Source organism: Macrosteles quadrilineatus, unplaced genomic scaffold (genome assembly GCF_028750875.1).
Source record: "Macrosteles quadrilineatus isolate MER2022 unplaced genomic scaffold, UCM_ALF_1.0 Scaffold_9__3_contigs__length_116548681, whole genome shotgun sequence".
Lineage (NCBI taxonomy): Eukaryota > Metazoa > Arthropoda > Insecta > Hemiptera > Cicadellidae > Macrosteles > Macrosteles quadrilineatus.
This window is the reverse complement of record NW_026542602.1, coordinates 42,829,277-42,850,287: the sequence shown is the minus strand read 5'-3', so window position 1 is coordinate 42,850,287 and position 21,011 is coordinate 42,829,277. Positions and strand designations below refer to the sequence as shown.

At 39.8% G+C, this 21,011-nt stretch overlaps 3 protein-coding genes across 4 annotated transcripts in view; 1 reads left to right on the top strand and 2 right to left on the bottom strand.

The window, feature by feature from the left end:
• LOC129002690 (UMP-CMP kinase 2, mitochondrial-like) overlaps positions 1-21,011 on the bottom strand; it is a 127,228-nt gene that overhangs the window by 25,121 nt on the left and 81,096 nt on the right. The window lies entirely within an intron of this gene.
• LOC129002686 (uncharacterized) lies at positions 679-7,155 on the top strand. The gene is made up of 6 exons (XM_054430676.1): positions 679-944; positions 1,201-1,301; positions 2,682-2,814; positions 3,270-3,471; positions 4,349-4,522; positions 6,907-7,155. The coding sequence occupies exons 1-6, from the start codon at positions 788-790 to the stop codon at positions 7,037-7,039; spliced, it is 900 nt and encodes a 299-aa protein (XP_054286651.1). The 5' UTR covers positions 679-787; the 3' UTR covers positions 7,040-7,155.
• The window catches only part of LOC129002684 (zinc finger protein 665-like), a 73,703-nt gene continuing 65,344 nt past the window's right edge, over positions 12,653-21,011 (bottom strand). For both annotated transcript variants that reach the window (XM_054430674.1, XM_054430673.1), the window contains exon 7: positions 12,653-14,204. In XM_054430674.1, the coding sequence (XP_054286649.1) occupies positions 12,746-14,029 (1,284 nt within the window). In that variant the 5' untranslated portion in view covers positions 14,030-14,204 and the 3' untranslated portion in view covers positions 12,653-12,745. The remainder of the gene's footprint in view (positions 14,205-21,011) is intronic.

Here is a 21,011-nt window from a genome sequence, read left to right as displayed (position 1 = left end):
TCTTGTAAGGTAATAGATATAGGCTTTGCATGGTTCCTAGTTTTATTTTCTAACTCAGTCAAAAAGTTGTCCGTAAGAATCTTATTTTGCAACTATTATTACCACACTACAGGAGAATGAATATTAACAGCTAGTGATTAACAAACACTGTTTCCATATTGCTCTAAAAGCGATTGGCCACCACAATGCACAACTATAATTTTCCAATGTATCAACACTAACTCTTGACTTTATTGACCACCATCCACTTCAGATACAGTAGCCATCCTCTTGTCAAAAAAGAAAAGTATTTAGCTGAATTTTTCAAATTCCCCCATCAACATTCACTGGGAGTTGGCCCCCTAAGGCAATAGCATTAGATACAAATTTGTAATAGAAATGAATTTATTTGTTGTGAAAAAATATGTAATCATTTCAATAGCGACCGTACCCAAAAGATGTCTTTTTTATTCTAAAAAAAGCACTCCTCAAATACACGATGTCATTAGATGTATTTAAAATTATTGTTGTATTCACAAGTATATTAATGTGAAATTTAGATTGATCTGATAAGGAACAGAAAATATTTCTATTTCCATCTTATCTGATATATTGTTTTAAACAATGTCTTTTAAATTGATTGCTTAGACATTTACTCCATGATATATTTGATCAAAATCAAAGCACAACATTATAATCAAAGAATGAATAATTGTTGAAGCTAACTAAAAACAATTGCAGTACTACAAGTTACATGACAAATACCACAGTGTAGGTTTTAATTGTTTGTTTCACACCTGATTGTACAATGGAGAAAACTTTTTGTATCGTTTATGTTTGCTTAACGCTTTGTGCAAAAATGAGCCAACAAATCATTCATGATGATGAAATGGTTCCAGACTATACAAATGATCATGTTTTAGGATTAGATCCAAACTTTAATGAAACAGATGAGGGAATTATTGGTAAGTTAGTGTAATTTTTCAATTAAATATTAATTTATGTTTATTTTTAACTAAAATAATGAGAAAGTGTCGTTACTTTTTATTTTAGTAACACTGGTACCGGTAGTAGTTTAATTTTTCAATATAACAATAAGAAAGTGTCCTTACTTATTAGTTTAAATATTTTAGATTGAGGCTGAATCAACTTGTTTACAAATCATATTACCACAGCTAGTACTAATTTGCCGATACTAATTGTGTTAAAAATGTTCTATAGACGATTCATCATTAGAGGCAAACTTTACATATTACAACAGCTTGCTGAATGAAACATGGCTCAACCTAGCTAGTGTAATGGATCTCTTCACTCAAAGAGAGGTATGCTGTGCACAGAACTCTATGTGGAGAGGGTAGTCAATAGATCAACGGGGATTTGACAGATTGTTGAGGAGCTAACTGAATGTTGGGGAAGTTGACAGATTGTTGAGGAGTTAACTGAATGTTGACACATTGTAAGAATGTAACTGAATGTTGTGGGAGTTAATATATTGTAAGAGAGTAACTGAATGTTGGGGGAGTTGAAAGATTGTTGAGGAGTTATCTAAATGTTGGGGCAGTTGACAGATTGTTGAGGAGTTAACTGGATGTTGGGGAAGTTGACAGATTGTTGAGGAGTGTTAACTGAATGTTGGGGCAGTTGACAGATTGTTGAGGAGTTAACTAAATGTTGGGGTAGTTGACAGATTGTTGAGGAGCTAACTGAATGTTGGGGAAGTTGACAGATTGTTGAGGAGTTAACTAAATGTTGGGGTAGTTGACAGATTGTTGAGGAGTTAACTGAATGTTGTGGGAGTTAATATTGTAAGAGAGTAACTGAATTTTGGGGGAGTTGAAAGATTGTTGAGGAGTTATCTAAATGTTGGGGCAGTTGACAGATTGTTGAGGAGTTAACTGAATGTTGGGGGACTTGATACATTGTAAGGTTGAGGGAGTTGACAGATTGTTGAGGAGTTAACTGAATGTTGACACATTGTAAGAATGTAACTGAATGTTGTGGGAGTTAATATATTGTAAGAGAGTAACTGAATTTTGGGGGAGTTGAAAGATTGTTGAGGAGTTATCTAAATGTTGGGGCAGTTGACAGATTGTTGAGGAGTTAACTGAATGTTGGGGGACTTGATACATTGTGAGGTTGGGGCAGTTGACAGATTGTTGGGGAGTTAACTGAATGTTGGGGGACTTGGTACATTGTAAGAGAGTAACTGAATGTTGAGGGAGTTGACAGATTGTTGAGGAGTTAACTGAATGTTGGGGAAGTTGACACATTGTCACATTGTAAGGGAGTAATTGAATGTTGGCGGAGTTTACAGATTGTTGAGGAGTTAACTGAATGTTGGGGAGTTGACACATTGTCGAGGGGTTAACTGAGTGTAGGGGGATAACTATTGAGGGGAATGTACAGACTGTTGGGGGAGCAGACAGATTGTACAGAAGTTAACTGAGTGCAGGGGAGTTAACTAATGAGGGGAATGAACCGATTGGTGGGAGGGTTTCCAAAGCTGGTCTTGTTTTTCAACATTTTTTCATTCTCACTTTGAATACGAGATAACAAGGACCTATCACAATTTGTATAGAACAACAAAAATCAATCAGTAGAATTTTCAAAATCAACATTGTTTTGTTAATTAATTAGTAAATACAAAATTGGCATATTTTGGTTTCAGTGTAGGTTAACTAATATGCCGTCGTGTGTCACAGTATGACAACTCGTCCGCTGTTCAAGCGTTGACTGCAGCTTTCCGCTACACTCTCAAGCAGCAGAAGAAACTAAAGAACCCACCAGCCTACCTCAAGAAACCTTTTATAACGATTGAGGGGATGGATGTTGATAGTAGGTATTAGCATACATGCTTTATGATATCACTTCATAAGCACATCACTTTATCAATATCATGAGATTGTTACAAAAAACAGGACTTAAGTATGGAAGATAAGCGAGATGTCTTTTGTAGTATTGTTACTAACTAAAGTCAGCTGTTTCGTTAGGAAAACCATTTCCAATTATCAATGTTAACTCCCAAAAAGTAACAAATATTTGTTGAATAATAAATTGCTGACATTAGAATATAAGTTTTATAATAACAAATGTTTATTTAACATCAAAATGGCATTCAAATGAAGTATGTAATTTTAGGTAAGAAAAAAATATTCAAATTAATATGGAATGTACGAAAACTATAAAAAAAATTCTTCATCAATAAATTTTAAAGGTGTATATAACTGATTATATAATATCAGTTATTCCTAAATGTAATAATATTCCATATCAGAAAATATTTCTTTCAGAAAGAAACATGCTAGCAGGTCGACTAGCGCAACATATCAATGGCCATGTTGTCCCTAATCCTCCTGATACCTTTGAGGTTGTCCTGAAACATCTACCGGACAACTCGACCACTTTGATCAACGGCTATTACGTCCTGAATACTTATATTGCCGCCCTACACGCCAGATATGCCATACAGACTGCCCCTGCTGTAATACCTGGGTATGTGTAGTAGATAGCTGAAACTGAATAAAATGCTGCTTTTGAAATCCATAAAAAATATTTTGTTATAAATTGGCATAATGCATGTAAAGTCCATAACCTAGTTACGCGGTATTTTTGAGCCCCACACTGAAGAAGCAGTACCGGTAAATATAATTCTACGGGTAAGTATTGCTAATCCTTTGGTGATTAAGAACCTCGGACATTCTTAGAACTGTTATGGATGGATAATTGGGGGATGAACAGAATATTGTTATAACTATGGGTTATCATACATTTACTACAACTCCTTGTAGCCAACGCGTTTTGTAAAGGAGAACAAACTTATTTCAATGCTTGCAGCATTTTGCGATCAATTAGTTTCCATAAAGCAAACAATCTAGAGAAAATCATCACCAGAAGAAAAATAACACATTTATATAATTCTCAAAACCTGCTTCAAGAAAATGAGTACTAAATAGTAAGCAAGAGACATTTAAAGTGTTTTTAAAGTAAATAAGCGAACAGGAGATTTTCGGCCATAGGGCCGTAAAAACCTGCCGGTTTAAGTTTTAAAATTTAAATTGTTGCCATTTTATTAAATTAAATGAAAATTACATAATAACTTTTTTTTCTAATTGCCCATTGACACAATAAATGTATGTACGTTTGGTTTCCGTAGCTTGAATAATTCTTGAGATTGTTTTGTAAAAAATACAAAATGGCAGCTAGCAGCTAAACAAATTTTTTCGACCTTTGTTTGTACTAAGATTTATGTTTAGATCAATTAGTACTATCAGCCCCTGAAGTTTGTGACCCCCTTTATGAACATCCTGTAGTTTTAGAAGATAATGTAATACAATAAATTATATTAAATTAACTATGAATATTGTTGTAGCTATTGGTTGGGAAGGTCTGCCTTAACAGTAGCTACACATTTTGTTGACAAACCTCCCCCATTCAAATCCAAGTTCTGGGAATGGCCAAGAGACCTCGTGAAGCCAGATGTCATTTTCTATATAACAGATCGGCAGTTCATGAAGCAGTATGAAGATAGAAAGCTGGTGCGAAGGTTAGTGTGCAACGTGTTATCAATATTTTCTTAAGATAAAGGTACTGAAGCATACAGTCTAGTCAATGGTATAAGACACAGTAGACCATACAGTCTAGTCAATGGTAGAGTAGTATAAGACACAGTAGACCATACAGTCTAGCCAATGGTAGAGTAGTATAAGACTCAGTAGGAGTAGACCATACATTCTAGTACAATACAATATTCTTTACTGTTCATTCGTCAAGAATTACATTAGTGTCAATACAATAGTGAATTGTACGTGTTAATTTACGTAATTTTAATAAAATTCCTTTATTGAGGGAAGGTTTTTTTCTCCCAAAGAGTTGCTCAGTGAACTGGTAGGGCAAATTTGGACCCATGACGGGTGTTGTAGTGGTGCAGGTCTTGGTTTCTTGGGGGGTTTATTTCATTCACATACTTTATGGTTTCAAGTATTTAGAGAGACACCACTGTGAGGATTCCTAGGTTTGCGAATGCTAGTCTGCAAGTCTGTGGTGGGACAAGGTTGGCAAGGGCTCTTATGGCTTTCTTTTGAAGAACAAGGATTCAATTCATATTTTTTTATGAAGTTCCTCCCCACACTATCAAGCCATATCTAAGATGCGACTCTATCAGTGCGAAGTAAGCTGTTTTGGCCACAGATAAAATTAAGAGTTTTTTAATTAGTCAATGGTAGAGTAGTATAAGACACAGTAGACCATGCGGTGTAAATGGCTAAAGTAGTCTAAGACACAGTAGACCATAATATGGTCTAGTCAATGGTTGAGTAGTCTAAGACGTAGTAGACCATACAGTCTAGTCAATGGTTGAGTAGTCTAAGACGTAGTAGACCATACAGTCTAGTCAATGGTTGAGTAGTCTAAGACTAGTAGACCATGCGGTCTAGTCAATGGTTGAGTAGTCTAAGACGTAGTAGACCATACAGTCTAGTCAATGGTTGAGTAGTCTAAGACACAGTAGACCATACAGTCTAGTCAATGGTTGAGTAGTCTAAGACGTAGTAGACCATACAGTCTAGTCAATGGTTGAGTAGTCTAAGACGTAGTAGACCATGCGGTCTAGTCAATGGTTGAGTAGTCTAAGACACAGTAGACCATACAGTCTAGTCAATGGTTGAGTAGTCTAAGACGTAGTAGACCATACAGTCTAGTCAATGGTTGAGTAGTCTAAGACGTAGTAGACCATGCGGTCTAGTCAATGGTTGAGTAGTCTAAGACACAGTAGACCATACAGTCTAGTCAATGGTTGAGTAGTCTAAGACGTAGTAGACCATACAGTCTAGTCAATGGTTGAGTAGTCTAAGACGTAGTAGACCATACAGTCTAGTCAATGGTTGAGTAGTCTAAGACACAGTAGACCATGCGGTCTAGTCAATGGTTGAGTAGTCTAAGACGTAGTAGACCATACAGTCTAGTCAATGGTTGAGTAGTCTAAGACGTAGTAGACCATGCGGTCTAGTCAATGCTGGTTGAGTAGTCTAAGACTAGTAGACCATGCGGTCTAGTCAATGCTGGTTGAGTAGTCTAAGACTAGTAGACCATGCGGTCTAGTCAATGCTGGTTGAGTAGTCCAAGACGTAGTAGACCATGCGGTCTAGTCAATGGTTGAGTAGTCTAAGACACAGTAGACCATACGGTCAAGTGAATGGTTGAGTAGTCTAAGACGTAGTAGACCATGCGGTCTAGTCAATGGTTGAGTAGTCTAAGACACAGTAGACCATGCGGTCTAGTCAATGGTTGAGTAGTCTAAGACACAGTAGACCATGCGGTCTAGTCAATGGTTGAGCAGTATAAGACACAGTAGACCATACGGTCAAGTGAATGGTTGAGTATTCACCTTCCCCCCCAAACACATGTGAAAAGTGTAATATTTGGGATTTGAAGCTATGAGTTGACTCATTGTTAGGTTCTCATGTTAATCTAATTTTAAGTTCTTTTAGTTAATCAACTGCCAAATTTTAGCCTTTGTTTTACAGAAGATCTTAATTAGTCCTCATAGTAAATGTTTATTAAATGATAGTTCAAATACATTAGCAATAACAATTTAATTTGCTAGCCTACCTGCTAAACATGTGCAACAGTTTAGTTTTATATGTTTTAAAAACTGTGACAGTTTTTTTTTTTTTGTATTTTGTTGACTATTTCAAGAGGCTTTAATCGTTACGTACAATGCTCAATAAAATTACTGGAAAGATAATTAGGAAATGCCTTAATAAACTAATACAACCTCCATAATACACATGTGCTTATTACTTCTGACACCAAAGTTTCTAGAAATCAAGTGCAATGCTAGTAAATAACATAAATATTTGAATATTCTTAAAATCCTATTCTCATTAATATTGTTGATTCATCAAGTTAATGGTTTTGGTTTGCTTTCAGATACCTTCATATTTTCGACAACTGGGCTGATCCTAAGTGCATTCCTTTGGTGAATTGTGAGTCGATTGATTCCATGATAGAAGAGATAGAGCCTTATCTTCAGGAACTACTTGTTAATAGACTAACAATGTAATCAGCTGTTCTAAGCTCCAGTGATAACAGAAAATAACAGATGAAAATGTGTATTGAAATTGTAAATAAAATGTATATCTGTAATTTGTAAATAGACCTATTTTTAATTAAAATATTAAGTGCTAAGGTTACTTTTATTACTCGCTGTCTCACATACTTCCTTTATTTTAGCAATTTCCCATATAGGGAATAAGCTATTACCGTAGTACTCATCGTAAGACCTGGACCTGGGACTGATTTACTTTTTTGTTTTGAGGTCCCTAGAGGCCAAAATCACCATCCGTTCAAATTCATATATATATATGTCCGTTAGGACGATAACTTAGGCAAAAATGATATGATTTTGATTAAATTCGGTATAAACGGGTAAACCCACATTGATTCAAACGAGTTCGTGAACCACCATGATCGGACTATGGGAAAGGGGATTTAGGGGGGGGTTTTATGGGATAAAAATTGGTTTTTCCCATTTTTGACCAAAAAATATTAAATTTACTTACTATTTGTAGAGCTTAAAAAAACAAATAATTTATTATATTATGCGCCTAATGGTTACGGAGAATATTAAAAAAATATTGTAAATTTAAATTCCCATGTTATTCTTATGGAAAGTGTTGTAGTTTGCTTGTTTATGAACATATTTTGATCAAATTGGGAAAATGCATTTATTTCTTACTTAACTATTAACATAAAAAAAACACTTTCTTACCCTCCCTGTTGCAGCATTTATAAGTGAGTGAAAATTTAAAAACGTACGTTTTCATGTCCCTGGCCTTTTACTTCGTAGATACTGGATTTGTAGTTTATTATTATGTGTTATAATATTTTTTGGGATGGGGGCAACATGTTACACACATTTATTCGGTTTTAAATACGGTCTAGGTATTTTTTTCGTATTTTTAAAGTCTCGAAATTCACGACCATGACGTGTCCCTAGGGTACATTTTCCAACTTTCACGCTGTTTTTAGACTAATTATTCATGCTGAAATATATAAAGCCATATTTTTATGTCATCAATGGTTATTAAACTGACAAAAAAGGAGCATATTATAATTTTATTGTCATTACAAACTGACTACAATGACATAATAAGTCTGTCCCTCGATTTGGCGTCACGACCATTTGGGAAAATTTGTCAACTTTGGAGCACGACAGTGGCAAGCCTGGCGTCGATGGAGTCAGTTGGTTTTAGAGACTAGTTCGGGGTGTACGTCAGGATTGTAGTGCCGGTCGTTTCGAGTTGAAAGGAGGAATTACAAGATTAATAAAGGAAAGATTGTGTTTTTTGTAATTTTGGTGTGTCCATGACTGTACGTAGTCATTCAATGAAGTAGACATGGTGTTAATTTTTGTTTATAAGATATTTCAATTGCTAGATTAACCTAGAAGTCCACTTTGTATCCTCAAACATGAGGTGCAGGGCTACCGCCAGAACAGAGCCAAATAACACGTAATTTCACGACCAAAGTTTCACGACCATTGCGGGTTTTTTCACGACCAATCCAGCCTTATGGATTATAGTGTGTTTGGTCGTGACAATAACTTTAATATAATTGTAAATTGAACGGTTTAGTTCAATTGAAACACACATTTTTATTATAACTAACAGGATAATTGAAGGATTGTTTAGAAAGATTTACATTATTCCAGACAATTCACGACCGTACCGCTTGTCCCTGACCATCACGTTTATGATTTCTATCATAAAAATTTCAAAAATTAAAATATCGTCATATTTCAATGTTTTATACACAAAAGAAGCACACCTCTATACAAACATAACGACTTTTCGGGTCTCAGGTAAGTTTTTTCGGAGTTATACAAACTTAAAAAGATTTTATTGGCTTTTTTCAATTTTTTGAGTTTTTTTATTTTTTTCTAGAAAGACCAAATATACCAAAAGCTCAGTGACCTTTTTATTGTATAATAGTCATAAAAGTAAATTAGTTTATAGCAAAACATAGTTATAAAAATAATATTAACTATTTTAAATATCTATCTATATATTAATAGGCAAGCATGTTTCTTTAAAACCTTTTTTCTCAGCTCGTGTGCATCGTAGGGGAAATCTACACATACTGTTAGAAAGATATTTGCCTGTAGATGGGCAGAATCCCTTTATAAATTAAAATAGGCTACAAAATAAGCACAAAAAACGAATTTGAAAACTTCAAAACATTAACATGGACCAACTGGGTTGCCATGCTGGTGACGAAATAACAACAAAATGTAAACAGAAAATCAAAACAAATGGAAGAAATCCCAATCACATGTTTTATTTACAGTGTGGGGAGAAAATAGAGAAGTCTGTACATTAATTATTTTTGGTCGAGTTTCGACCACAGGACGACCACTAGTTCAATTAAATGTCCGTTATGGTCGTGACAGGATTTTGTGTTTTTCCACTAAATATGCTCTTTTAAAAAGAAACTACCAAGGATATTGCGTTACCATGGACATTTTATGAAACTTCAAATGTTAATGAAATAAAAATAATAATAAAAGTTTTGAAAAAAGGTGACAAAAATTTGCAAAGTGTGTTTCCTGAAAACGTACGTTTTTAAATTTTCACTCAAGTACTCTTTAAAATAACTCTATTTATAGTCGGGACCACGAGAGTCTGCAGTTGGCGGCAGCCAATCACAAGACAAGGCTAGTGTGTTGCCATATCGCCCGTTTACGACACTAATTAAAATACTAAACAATATTCTCAAATCAGCTCTTATTATTAAATTTGGCAACACCGCACTGTCCTCATTGGCTCTTTCGAAGTCACGTGGTAAATAGGATCCTCCCTCAACTGCAGACTCTCGTATAGTCCCGACTGTAGATATGGAATAAATGTAATATTTTTAAGGATACATTTTAGTGTTAATCCAATCAGGTAAAATGGAAATTCGCTTAGTCTGCAGGTTTGCTGCAGCGGGAGAATTTATCCTTCAATTGTAAGAGTTAAGTAAATTTTAGGGAATTCTCGAAATAGGGCATAAGCAATTAAATACATTAGGTCTCATGGTATGAAAAAAAAAAAAAAAAAAATTCTTAAATATCTATATATAAAGTCAAAAGTACCCATAAACTTTTGAGAAAACTACAAGTCACATACTTATAAACCATATATTTAAAATGTTCGTCATGACGAGAAACCTTGTGCAAACTATCCATTATTTCATAAATTGCCCTTTAAGGTCATAATTGCTTTCCAAAGGGAACTTTCCATGTAGCTAATGTTAAACATACCTCAGCTGTACTTATTTATATGTTATTTTTCAATTTATTACTTTATCAAAATTAGGTATGATTATTTGTTTATATTACTGAATTCTGTTTTGTTTATTTCAGCTTAACTTAACCAATCAATAGTTTTATTAATACTTATGAAGTCAAACAGGGGCGAAGCCCGTGGGTTTTAGCATAGATAAATAGAATAAATATTTGCCGTGTAGTTACGGCGCACACAGCTGCAGGCGAGGAGCCAAGGCCACACTAAAAGTTTTTTTAGTGTGGCCTTGGAGGAGCGCAGGAGCCGTATGTGACCAGCAGACGCTGCAGCGTTGTGCGCCGTAACTACATGGCAAACATAGTGAGGACGCCAGAACTTATGATAACCGCAGCACAGCTGACGGTCTATATTTATTCTATTTGTCTATGGTTTTAGCTAGTTTGGTTAATGACTTGAGGTGCTCTTGATGCATGAAGTTTCTCAATAAGTTAAAAAAAATCTAATAAGATTTTACCAAAATTTTAAAAACAAATTTTGTTTTGTGCAAGTAAAATATAACAACATTTAGATATTTCTAAAAATCTATTCTCATAAATGTTTTATTCAATTCAAATCAAATAATCACACTCCAGTTATCCAAGCAGAATTGCAAAAAGACAGTTTGTTGACAATCGTATCCATTAATGCTCAATCAATTCGGAATAAACTTGGAACTTATAGAAACAATGCTTATTGATAAACCTGCTGACATTGTCTGCATCTGTGAACACTGGCTATTTGATGAAGAGCTCCCATTCTACACTCCCGAGAACTTCGCGTACTTGGCGGCAAATACTGCAGGTTTCCTCCGCTGACTCACGGCGGCTCCGCAGTGTTTGTTAAAATTAACATAAATTTAAAGTCTATCGATATCACTGATTTATGCTGTAATAGTATCTTTGAGGCCTCTGCAGTTAATCTTTGTGATTTAAATTGTATAATTGTGAATGTTTACCGTACACCAGATTCTAATTTTTGTGACTTTGTAATAGCCTCTAGAATGTTTATTATTAACTAGGTGAAACCAATCGAAATTACCATTGACTATATATACACACACACTATAGCTAATCTGTAAACTTATATAAATCGATTCAAAACAATGTCACAAGGTTGGTAATTTAAGTTTCTAGCATTCTAGCCGTAACATGGCTGGTCGAGCGACGGTTCCTTGTCAGTTGTGATTGGGATGTTAGTTAGGTCAATTGTGCCTGTGCTCATTTACCAGTAAGGAATAATTTATAAAATACTTAAATAAACATGAGTTTTATTTCTTTATACTGTAGCATCGGTTAAGAAAATTAAAGCCGCAATGATTAACGGTCAAATGTTGATATTGTTTCAAAATAATATGTTGGTAGACAGGTTTGCTAGACACCAATATGGCGATCCTGGCATTTTAGGTTATCTCGTGAATACAAATGTTTTGTCTTTGTGTAGCGCTAGTCAAATAAACAATTGACCAGCACTGGTAATTGTGATCGGCACTACTGCAATTGTGACCGGCGCTCATGGCCGGTGAGAGCCGTCACAGGCCCCTGGGCTGAGCAATCCCGGGCCCCTTATTTTCCTGATTTAGTGTCCAGCAGCCTCCGTGCGGTTTTGTTACACATATAACATTACATATAAAAAATGCATTGTAGTTTGATTAATTCTCATGCCCACAGTTGCAACTTAATTCCATTCAAAAATTACAAAGTGAACTGGAAAACCGTGCTAAAATTTTTGATTATTTGCAGATTACATGCCTAGAAAAGATTTTACATTTGTTCGGGCCGGACCCCTTTCAGAGCCCAGAGCCCCGGGGATCTGCCCCCCCCCCCCCCCCCAATCCTCTAGCCAGCCCTGCCGGCGCTACTTTTGTAACTGATGTGACGGTCAAATACAATCATATACGGTAATAAATTTAATACATCTATAAATCTTATACAATAATGTACAACCACATGTATTCTTTCTACGTCAATACCAATTTTATACAAGCAAAAAAAAATAATAAGGAAAAAAAGATTAATACTGTAAATTATTTTTGGAACAGTCCCGAATACTTTTTTCACCCTAAGAATAATGTTATTTAAATGTGAAATAAACATGCCTTGTTTATGGAAATATTGTTGTATGAATCCAACTAAACAAATTGAAATTGACATAGTCTGCAAGTAAAATGGCAAGGGTATAGTGGGAAAATAAAGTACCCTAAGTACATTCTATTATGTACTATCCAGACAAAAAAAATAATATGAAAATATTATATAATTTAGATTTGGTCATGCAACTGACAAGCTTAAATAAAGTTTTGGGAGTCTTTTTGTATACTTTAGAAGAAAAAAAGATTTTCCACACTTGTAACAAAGTTTATTGCTATGAATTAAAACAATGTCTGTTATAATTTCTTTATGATGTTTAAGATTTCTCACACATAGTTTGCTCTTGCAAGGTTTCATTCATGTATGAACCCGTGTATGTTTCGTCAAAATGCTTTTTGATGCATATGATTTTCCACATGTATTGCATTTATAAGGTTTCTCTTTTATGTGGACCCATGTATGGGACTTCAAATTGGCTTTGGATGTAAAGGATTTTCCACATTTACTGCATGTGAAAGATCTTTCTCCTGTATGGACGTCTTGTGTATGTCGTATCAAATTGCTTTGGAGTGAAAAGGACATTCCACAATTAGAACACTTATGAGGTTTCTCTCCTGTATGAGTCAGTATATGTGAGTTCAAACCTATTTTGTGATGAAATGACTTTCCACATGTAGTGCAAATATGACATTTCTCTTTTTCATGAACCCGAGTATGTGTCTTCAAATTGTGTTTGTGTACAAAGAATTTTTCACATTTAGTGCACTCATAAGGTCCCTCTCCTGTATGGACTCGAGTATGACAATTCAAATTTCTTCTGGTTGTAAAGGATTTTTCACATTTAGTGCACTTATAAGGTTTCACTCCTGTATGGACTTGTGTGTGTTTCTTCAAATGGCTTTTGGATGGAAAGGACTTTCCACATGTAGTGCATATATAAGGTCTCTCTTCTGAATGGACCCGTGTATGTGACGTCAAACCGCCAGGGAATGAAAAGGATTTTCCACATGTAGTGCACTTATAAGGTCTCTCTTTGGTATGAATCCTTGAATGTAACTTCAAATGGTTTTGGAATGAAAAGGATTTTCCACAAGTAGTGCACTTATAAGGTCTCTCTCCTGTATGAACCTTTGTATGTGACTCCAAATGGCTTTTGCATAAAAATGATTTTCCACATGTAGTGCACTCATAAGGTCTAGGTCTTTTTCCTGTATGGACCCGTGTATGTGAATTCAAATATCTTTTGTATACAAAGGTTATTCCACATATAGTGCACTTATAAGGTCTTTCTTCTGTATGAACCCGTGTATGTGACTTCAAATTGCATTTGAATACAAATGACTTTCCACATGTTGTGCACTTATATCGGTTCCTTTCTGTATGAATAAACAATGTATGTGACCTTAAATTTCTTTTGGATGTAAAGCCTTTTCCACATAAACTGCACTTATAAGGACACTTTTCTGAGTGTGTCAACACATGACTCTTTACTTGATATTGGTAGAAGAATGTTTTGTCACATGTCAAACATTTAAAGGGCCGCTCGCCCGTGTGACAAAATATATGATACTTCATATTTCTTGGACCTGAAATAACTTTTCCACATATTGGACACTTAGCCTTTTCAGTCTGTTTTAACATTTGTAACCTTTCACTTTATGTTCTTGTGAAACTTTTTAGATAATCTTATGCCATGATAATCAGAAGGGTCAACTAATCAATAAGCCTAGTACCTCTATTTTTGAATTTCCTTTTTTTGTAGGACTTGTTAAATGTCTTGCAGTTACATGAATACTGGGCTCATCTATCGATACTTCTGAAAAAGATCATACTATATTAACACATAATTTAGGTGAAATAATGATTACACAGTATTTTAACAAGCCCTACTAGTTGATGAAAATTCTAAAACTATACAGGATGCGTAAAAAAAACCGATCTTTTTTATGTAGCACACTTGTAACGGTCAAAAATTGACACCTCAAAATTTTGACCTTATACAAAATAAATGCGTATTAAACAAGGAGAGAAGATCGTTTTATTTGTTTTGGATAATGAAAGTAGTAATGAACGGAGTGGAAAAGTACTGGGCTGAGCAAACGTTGATCCCTCCTCATCCCGGAAGATTCTCGGAACGGCCGCTGCCGCGCCAGGCGCTAGTGTCGGGCCACGAGCGGGGTGGGGGAAGGCAAGAGCGAGCGGCAACGGAGAGCTCAGTTGCTCAGTCTCGTCCCAGCTACCAGCCGAGTTAGTCACATCCTCCCCGGTGAGTGCAGTATACCTTTTAGTTAGACGTTAGTAACACTGTAGCTACGCTTTACCGCTCATACCTTCGTTTGGACGGCGACATTCGATCGTTGCTTTAAGGATTATTTCGTTTTCGTTAATTAATAGGAGAGTATACTTTTGTTTGCATTTTAGTTTTGCATAGAGGTTATTTGCAGTTTTAAGTTATTCTGGGAACCAGGGTCGCTCCTCTGACACCCAGGGTCACTTCATCGATTTTATTTGTAGCTAGTCATAGAGCCACTATCACTAGAGGTTAGCCCTTTAAGCTTTAATCGTATTGGGAACCAGGGTCGCTCCCCTGACACCCAGCGTCGCTTAGTCAGCTTTAATCGTATTGGGAACCAGGGTCGCTACCCTGACACCCCGAGTTACTTGATCGACTTTCATAGTTTTGGGAACCAGGGTCGCTACCCTGACACCCCGAGTTACTTGATCGACTTTCATAGTTTTGGGAACCAGGGTCGCTACCCTGACACCCCGAGTTACTTGATCGACTTTCATAGTTTTGGGAACCAGGGCCGTTACCCTGCCACCCCCGGGTCGCTTGACCGACCGTATACGTTATTCGTCGCTTCATCGTTTTGGGAACCAGGGCCGATACTCTGACACCCCGAGTTACTTGATCGACTTTCATAGTTTTGGGAACCAGGGCCGTTACCCTGCCACCCCGGGTCACTTGACCGACCGTATACGTTTTTCGTCGCTTCATCGTTTTGGGAACCAGGGCCGATACTCTGACACCCCGAGTTACTTGGTCGACTTTCATAGTTTTGGGAACCAGGGCCGTTACCCTGACACCCCGGGTCACTTGACCGACCGTATTTGCCGTTCTTCGTTACTAGCGATCTAGGTACGATCCCTCGACGCTAGCTCGCTGTTTCATCGTTTTGGGAACCAGGGCCACTACCCTGACACCCCGGGTCACTTGACCGACCGTATTCGCCGTTCCTCGTTTCTTCGTTTTGGGAACCAGGGCCGCTACCCTGACACCCCGGGTCACTTGACCGACCGTATTCGCCGTTCTTCGATTCTTCGTTTTGGGAACCAGGGCCGTTACCCTGACACCCCGGGTCACTTGACCGACCGTATTCGCCGTTCTTCGATTCTTCGTTTTGGGAACCAGGGCCGTTACCCTGACACCCCGGGTCACTTGACCGACCGTATTCGCCGTTCTTCGATTCTTCGTTTTGGGAACCAGGGCCGCTACCCTGACACCCCGGGTCACTTGACCGACCGTATTCGCCGTTCTTCGATTCTTCGTTTTGGGAACCAGGGCCGTTACCCTGACACCCCGGGTCACTTGACCGACCGTATTCGGCGTTCCTCGTTTCTTCGTTTTGGGAACCAGGGCCGTTACCCTGCCACCCCGGGTCACTTGACCGACCGTATTCGCCGTTATTCGTTACTAGCGGTCGAGGCACGACCCCTCGACACTAGCTCATCATTTCATCGTTTTGGGAACCAGGGCCGCTACCCTGACACCCCGGGTCACTTGACCGACCGTATTCGCCGTTATTCGTTACTAGCGATCGAGGCACGACCCCATGACACTAGCTCGTCGCTTCATCATTTTGGAAACCATTGCGACCGTGTTTAGGTAAAGACCTCGCTTGACCCCTGGAAGTTCGGAAACCCGTGCAGGCTGACTTATTTTGGGCACCGATTGAGATATTCCGTACACTCCACCGAAAACACGGTCACATTTTGGCGCCCGAACAGGGACCCTTCATCGTAAATTGTTTAGAACATTTGACAACTTTGCCTTTTGGCTGGCGCCCGAAAACATCGAATTCTACTTTCCAACATGTTTGACAACGTGTTGCCTTTTTTCCTTTGCCCCACGCTGAAGAACTGGAGATGGATTACGACAGCAACGGGAAACCGATACATCATCGATCCCCCGAAATTAAGTAATGATAGCAGACCACCGGCTCAAACGAGAACGACAGCGGTTACGAAGACACCGTCCACGACTACTAACCTTAGTAAAGACACGACCCCACCATCGACTGATGCTACAATGATAACGACAACCGTTCCGACATCAGTAGAAGCTGTAATGACGACCACACACTTGTCACTCCCCTTGCCACCCACTCAAATACCAGGAGGAGAAATAACGGACCAAAGTAATACAAGAGTAGGATGGGTGTACAGACTGGTAAAGACGGAGCTACAAGCCGAACTCGCTACGTATGGCATTTCGACAGATGGAACCGTCGATGAACTTAGAAGCCGACTTGTATCTGTCGTGTGGGCAAACTTGCCAAAAACCCAACTAGACCCGAGCGAAGGCGCAGAATCTAGTCAAATCCTTGCCGATAGACAACAAAAGTCGGAAGACAGGGAAGTTGAGGCCAGCATAATAAGTGAGTTGCTGGGGCTCGAATACGAAGCTGACACGAGGACATTGATATCGCAGCTCAGAAAGGCAATGACGAGTGGGCCAGAGGCAGTTAAGATCCAACCACATAGCCCCGAACCACGAGTTGGGGAACGAATTGGACAGCATTATCAGATGGGCTCAAACCCCAGGCTAGCCGGAACTCGAGATACTTTTCCGGTGTGGGCAAACCTAGAGCCACGACCCATCGCGCGAGTCGAACAACCTGCTCAGATGCCGCAGAACCCACCACAGGGAAGGAACGGCCGAGATACGGACATATGCGGCTTGGTTCGCAAATGGAACCTACGTTTTGATGGCGAAAGGGACGCCATATCCTTTGTAGAAAGGATGACGGAACTTATGGAGGCCTACCAGTTGTACCCGGATGATATGCTCAGAGCACTGCCAGAGTTATTCAAGGACCAAGCCCTACTGTGGTACAGGATGAATAAAGATTCGTGGAGATCACTAGAAGACTTTAAGCAAGATTTTATCAGTCAGTTCTGGCCGGCAGGGTACGATATCAAGCTCGATGACGAGATCAGGATGCGTACACAAGGACCGAATGAAAGTTTCAAAAATTATTTCCTAGCGATTGGTACGCTCATGAGAAGGCGAGGAGGCTACTTGCAGCGGGAGATGGTTGAACGTATATACCGAAACATGCGCCCTGAGTACAAGGCATACGCTCGAAGAAGCGGCTTCGTTCATCTGCCGGGACTTCAGCGGCTGGCGAACGAGTACGAAACGCTCGTCCAAGACTCCAAAAGTTACCAGCCACCACCGGATGCTTCCCGTTCACTAGTACCCGAGACGGCGTACAAGTATAAGCGGAACAAGGATTATCGACACGAGGCCGCGGTCCTAAATGCCATTGATGGCAAAAGTGTATCGTCCAAGGAAGCAGCCGTACAAGCCGGCGGTACCCTAAACGACAAGTGGGGCCATCAGACCTACGAACGCTCCGAAGGACGCCCAAAGTTCGCTTGGATGAACGGAGAAGGCACCTTAAAGCCCGGAAGCTCACAACAGGGCAACGGGTCCCATCGAGCTTATGAACGCAATGTAGAACGAGCGAGAGTGTCCTGGATGAAAGACAACCCCGAACGTAACACAAACGATAGACCCCGGACCACAGAGGATACGAATCACAGAATAAGAGCACCGATAGTTTGTTGGAACTGTGACGCCACAGGACATTTCGCCAGGGACTGTACGAGACCGAGACTGTTGAAGTGTTACTACTGTAAACGACCGGGGATTAGGACTACCGATTGCTGCAGGAACCAGGGAAACGCACAACGGACTCTGTCAAGACAGGGGGCTCAGGGTCCGGAAGTCCAGAATACGAGTTACCCCCAGGGAAAGTGAAGAACGTCAAAGCCAGTGGGATTGGGTATTTCAAATTTGAAGATCACAATACCTCGGATCCAAGACCACACGTTTTAATAACAATTGAAGGTAAATGTTTCGTTGGTCTGCTCGACACAGGGGCAATGATAACGATCATTAATTCGGAAGTGGCCAACCACTTGAAACAAGTAGGTATTGAGGGCCAAAGCTCGGCCATTGAAATCAGGATGGCAAATGGAGTAGTCGCTAACGTAGACACAGTATTCGATGTGGAGTGTAGTATAAACGGAAACCAAATAAGGATCCGAGCCCGACACTTGCCCACTCTTACTGCCCCTTTAGTGATCGGAATGGATGTTATCGGGCCTTTGAACCTAATAACGTATCGAACGCCGCTATATTATGGACCAAAAGACATGTATGCAAATCGGAACCGGCAATTGGCCATAGTTGAATTGACCGCAGATCAGAACGCACGGCTCAAGGACTTTCTGGAGGTCCAGCTGAGAAAGTTTGATAGTTTAAGTGGCAAGACCCAGCTAATTGAGCACAAGATCAAGCTCAAGCATAAGGAACCCATAAAACAAAGAAGTTATCCGAGGAATCCAGCGATGCAACAACTCGTAAACGACGAAGTCAATCGCATGCTTGAAGATGGGATTATTGAACATTCCTCGTCTCCGTATAGTTCCCCTATAGTGCTCGTAAAGAAAGCCTCTGGCGGGCTAAGATTTTGTATAGATTTTAGAAAAATCAACGAAGCGTCCGAAGCCGACGCATACCCCTTGCCGAGGATAGATTCCATATTGGACAAACTGCGAGAGGCTAAATACATAACGACATTGGACCTGCAAGCAGGCTATTGGCAGGTACCTCTCTCCTACGATAGTCGACCTATTACGGCCTTTACGGTTCCTGGAAAGGGACTCTTTCAATTCAAGGTGATGCCCTTTGGCCTCCACTCCGCAGGAGCCACTTTCCAAAGACTAGTAGATCGAGTCATTGGGCCCGAGCTCGAACCTAAGGTCTTTGCATACTTGGACGACCTCATTGTAGTCAGCAAGACTTTTGAAGAACATTTGGAGCTCCTGGAGGAAGTATTCGGTAGATTGCGGAGAGCTAATCTGAAGCTAAACAAAGATAAGTGTCATTTCTGCAAACGGGAATTAAAGTACCTAGGACATGTAGTTAACGGGGAGGGAATCAGGACAGACCCTGATAAAGTACGTGCGGTAAAGGAGTTTCCGAGGCCAACAAATGTTCGTAGCTTGAGAAGTTTCTTGGGCTTAGCCTCCTGGTACCGGAGATTTGTGAAAGACTTTGCTAGAACCACAGCCCCTTTAACACAGTTATTGCGGAAGAATACAAGGTGGAGCTGGGGAGAAGCACAAGAAACAGCGTTCACGGCTTTAAAGGATAAACTCACCGAGACTCCAGCATTGGCGTGTCCGGAGTTCGACAAGTCATTCACTGTCCAGGTTGACGCATCAAACGAGGGTTTGGGTGCCGCCCTCACGCAATCTATTGACGGCAAGGAAACAGTAATTTCATATGCAAGCAGGCTACTGTCGGACGGAGAGAAGCGCTTTACCGTTACCGAAAAGGAATGCTTAGCGTTAGTTTGGGCGGTCCACAAATTCAGACCGTATCTTGAAGGATACCGATTCGTCGTGATCACAGATCACCAGGCTCTGAGATGGTTGATGTCTCTGGAGAACCCCTCGGGAAGGCTGGCGAGATGGGTATTGGAACTCCAGCAGCACAAATTCGACATTAAGTACCGCAAGGGGATTTTGAATAAAGTGGCAGACGCACTCTCAAGACACCCGGTGCCTCAGAGGGAGTCCATGGAAACGGACAGTGGTGACGTAGCCGTGCCCATAGAAAGTGTTGGTGAAGTCAGTGAACCGATAACCGAAGATGAGCCCGGAGTTACGAAATCGAATTGGCACGAACGAGTGTGTAGGAGGGTAGAGCGAAACCCGGACAAGTTTCCCGAATATCAGATTGACGGAGGAAAACTCTTCAAGAGAATTGTCGGCAAAGGAAAATGCACCGATCCCGCCACCCATTGGAAAATGTGCGTCCCTCCACGGCTGAGACGAGACGTACTCCAAGAAATTCATGACGCCACTACCGCTGGACACTTGGGAATCCGGAAAACTATCGCTCGCCTGAAAGAGAGGTATTACTTTCCTGGACTCGGGACGTTTGTCAAAAAGTATGTCCAGAGCTGTCCGACATGCCAGGCTCACAAAGTAGAGCAGCGCCAGGCAGTAGGAAAGATGTATTTCCGGGAGCCGAAAGGACCATGGTATATGGTTACGGCCGATTTGATCGGACCACTTCCCCGATCCAAGGCAGGAAACCGTTTCCTTCTCGTAGCTCAAGACACCTATACCAAGTGGGTGGAACTGGCTCCTTTAAAGTCTGCCACAGCCAAACAAGTGACCGAACGATTTCGGGAATTGATCCTACTGCGTTACGGCTCCCCTGAATCAGTAATAACAGACAACGGAACGCAGTTTTCCGGCAAGATGTGGCAAAGACTGTTGTCAGACTGGGACATAAGGCAGGTTTTCACTCCCCCATACA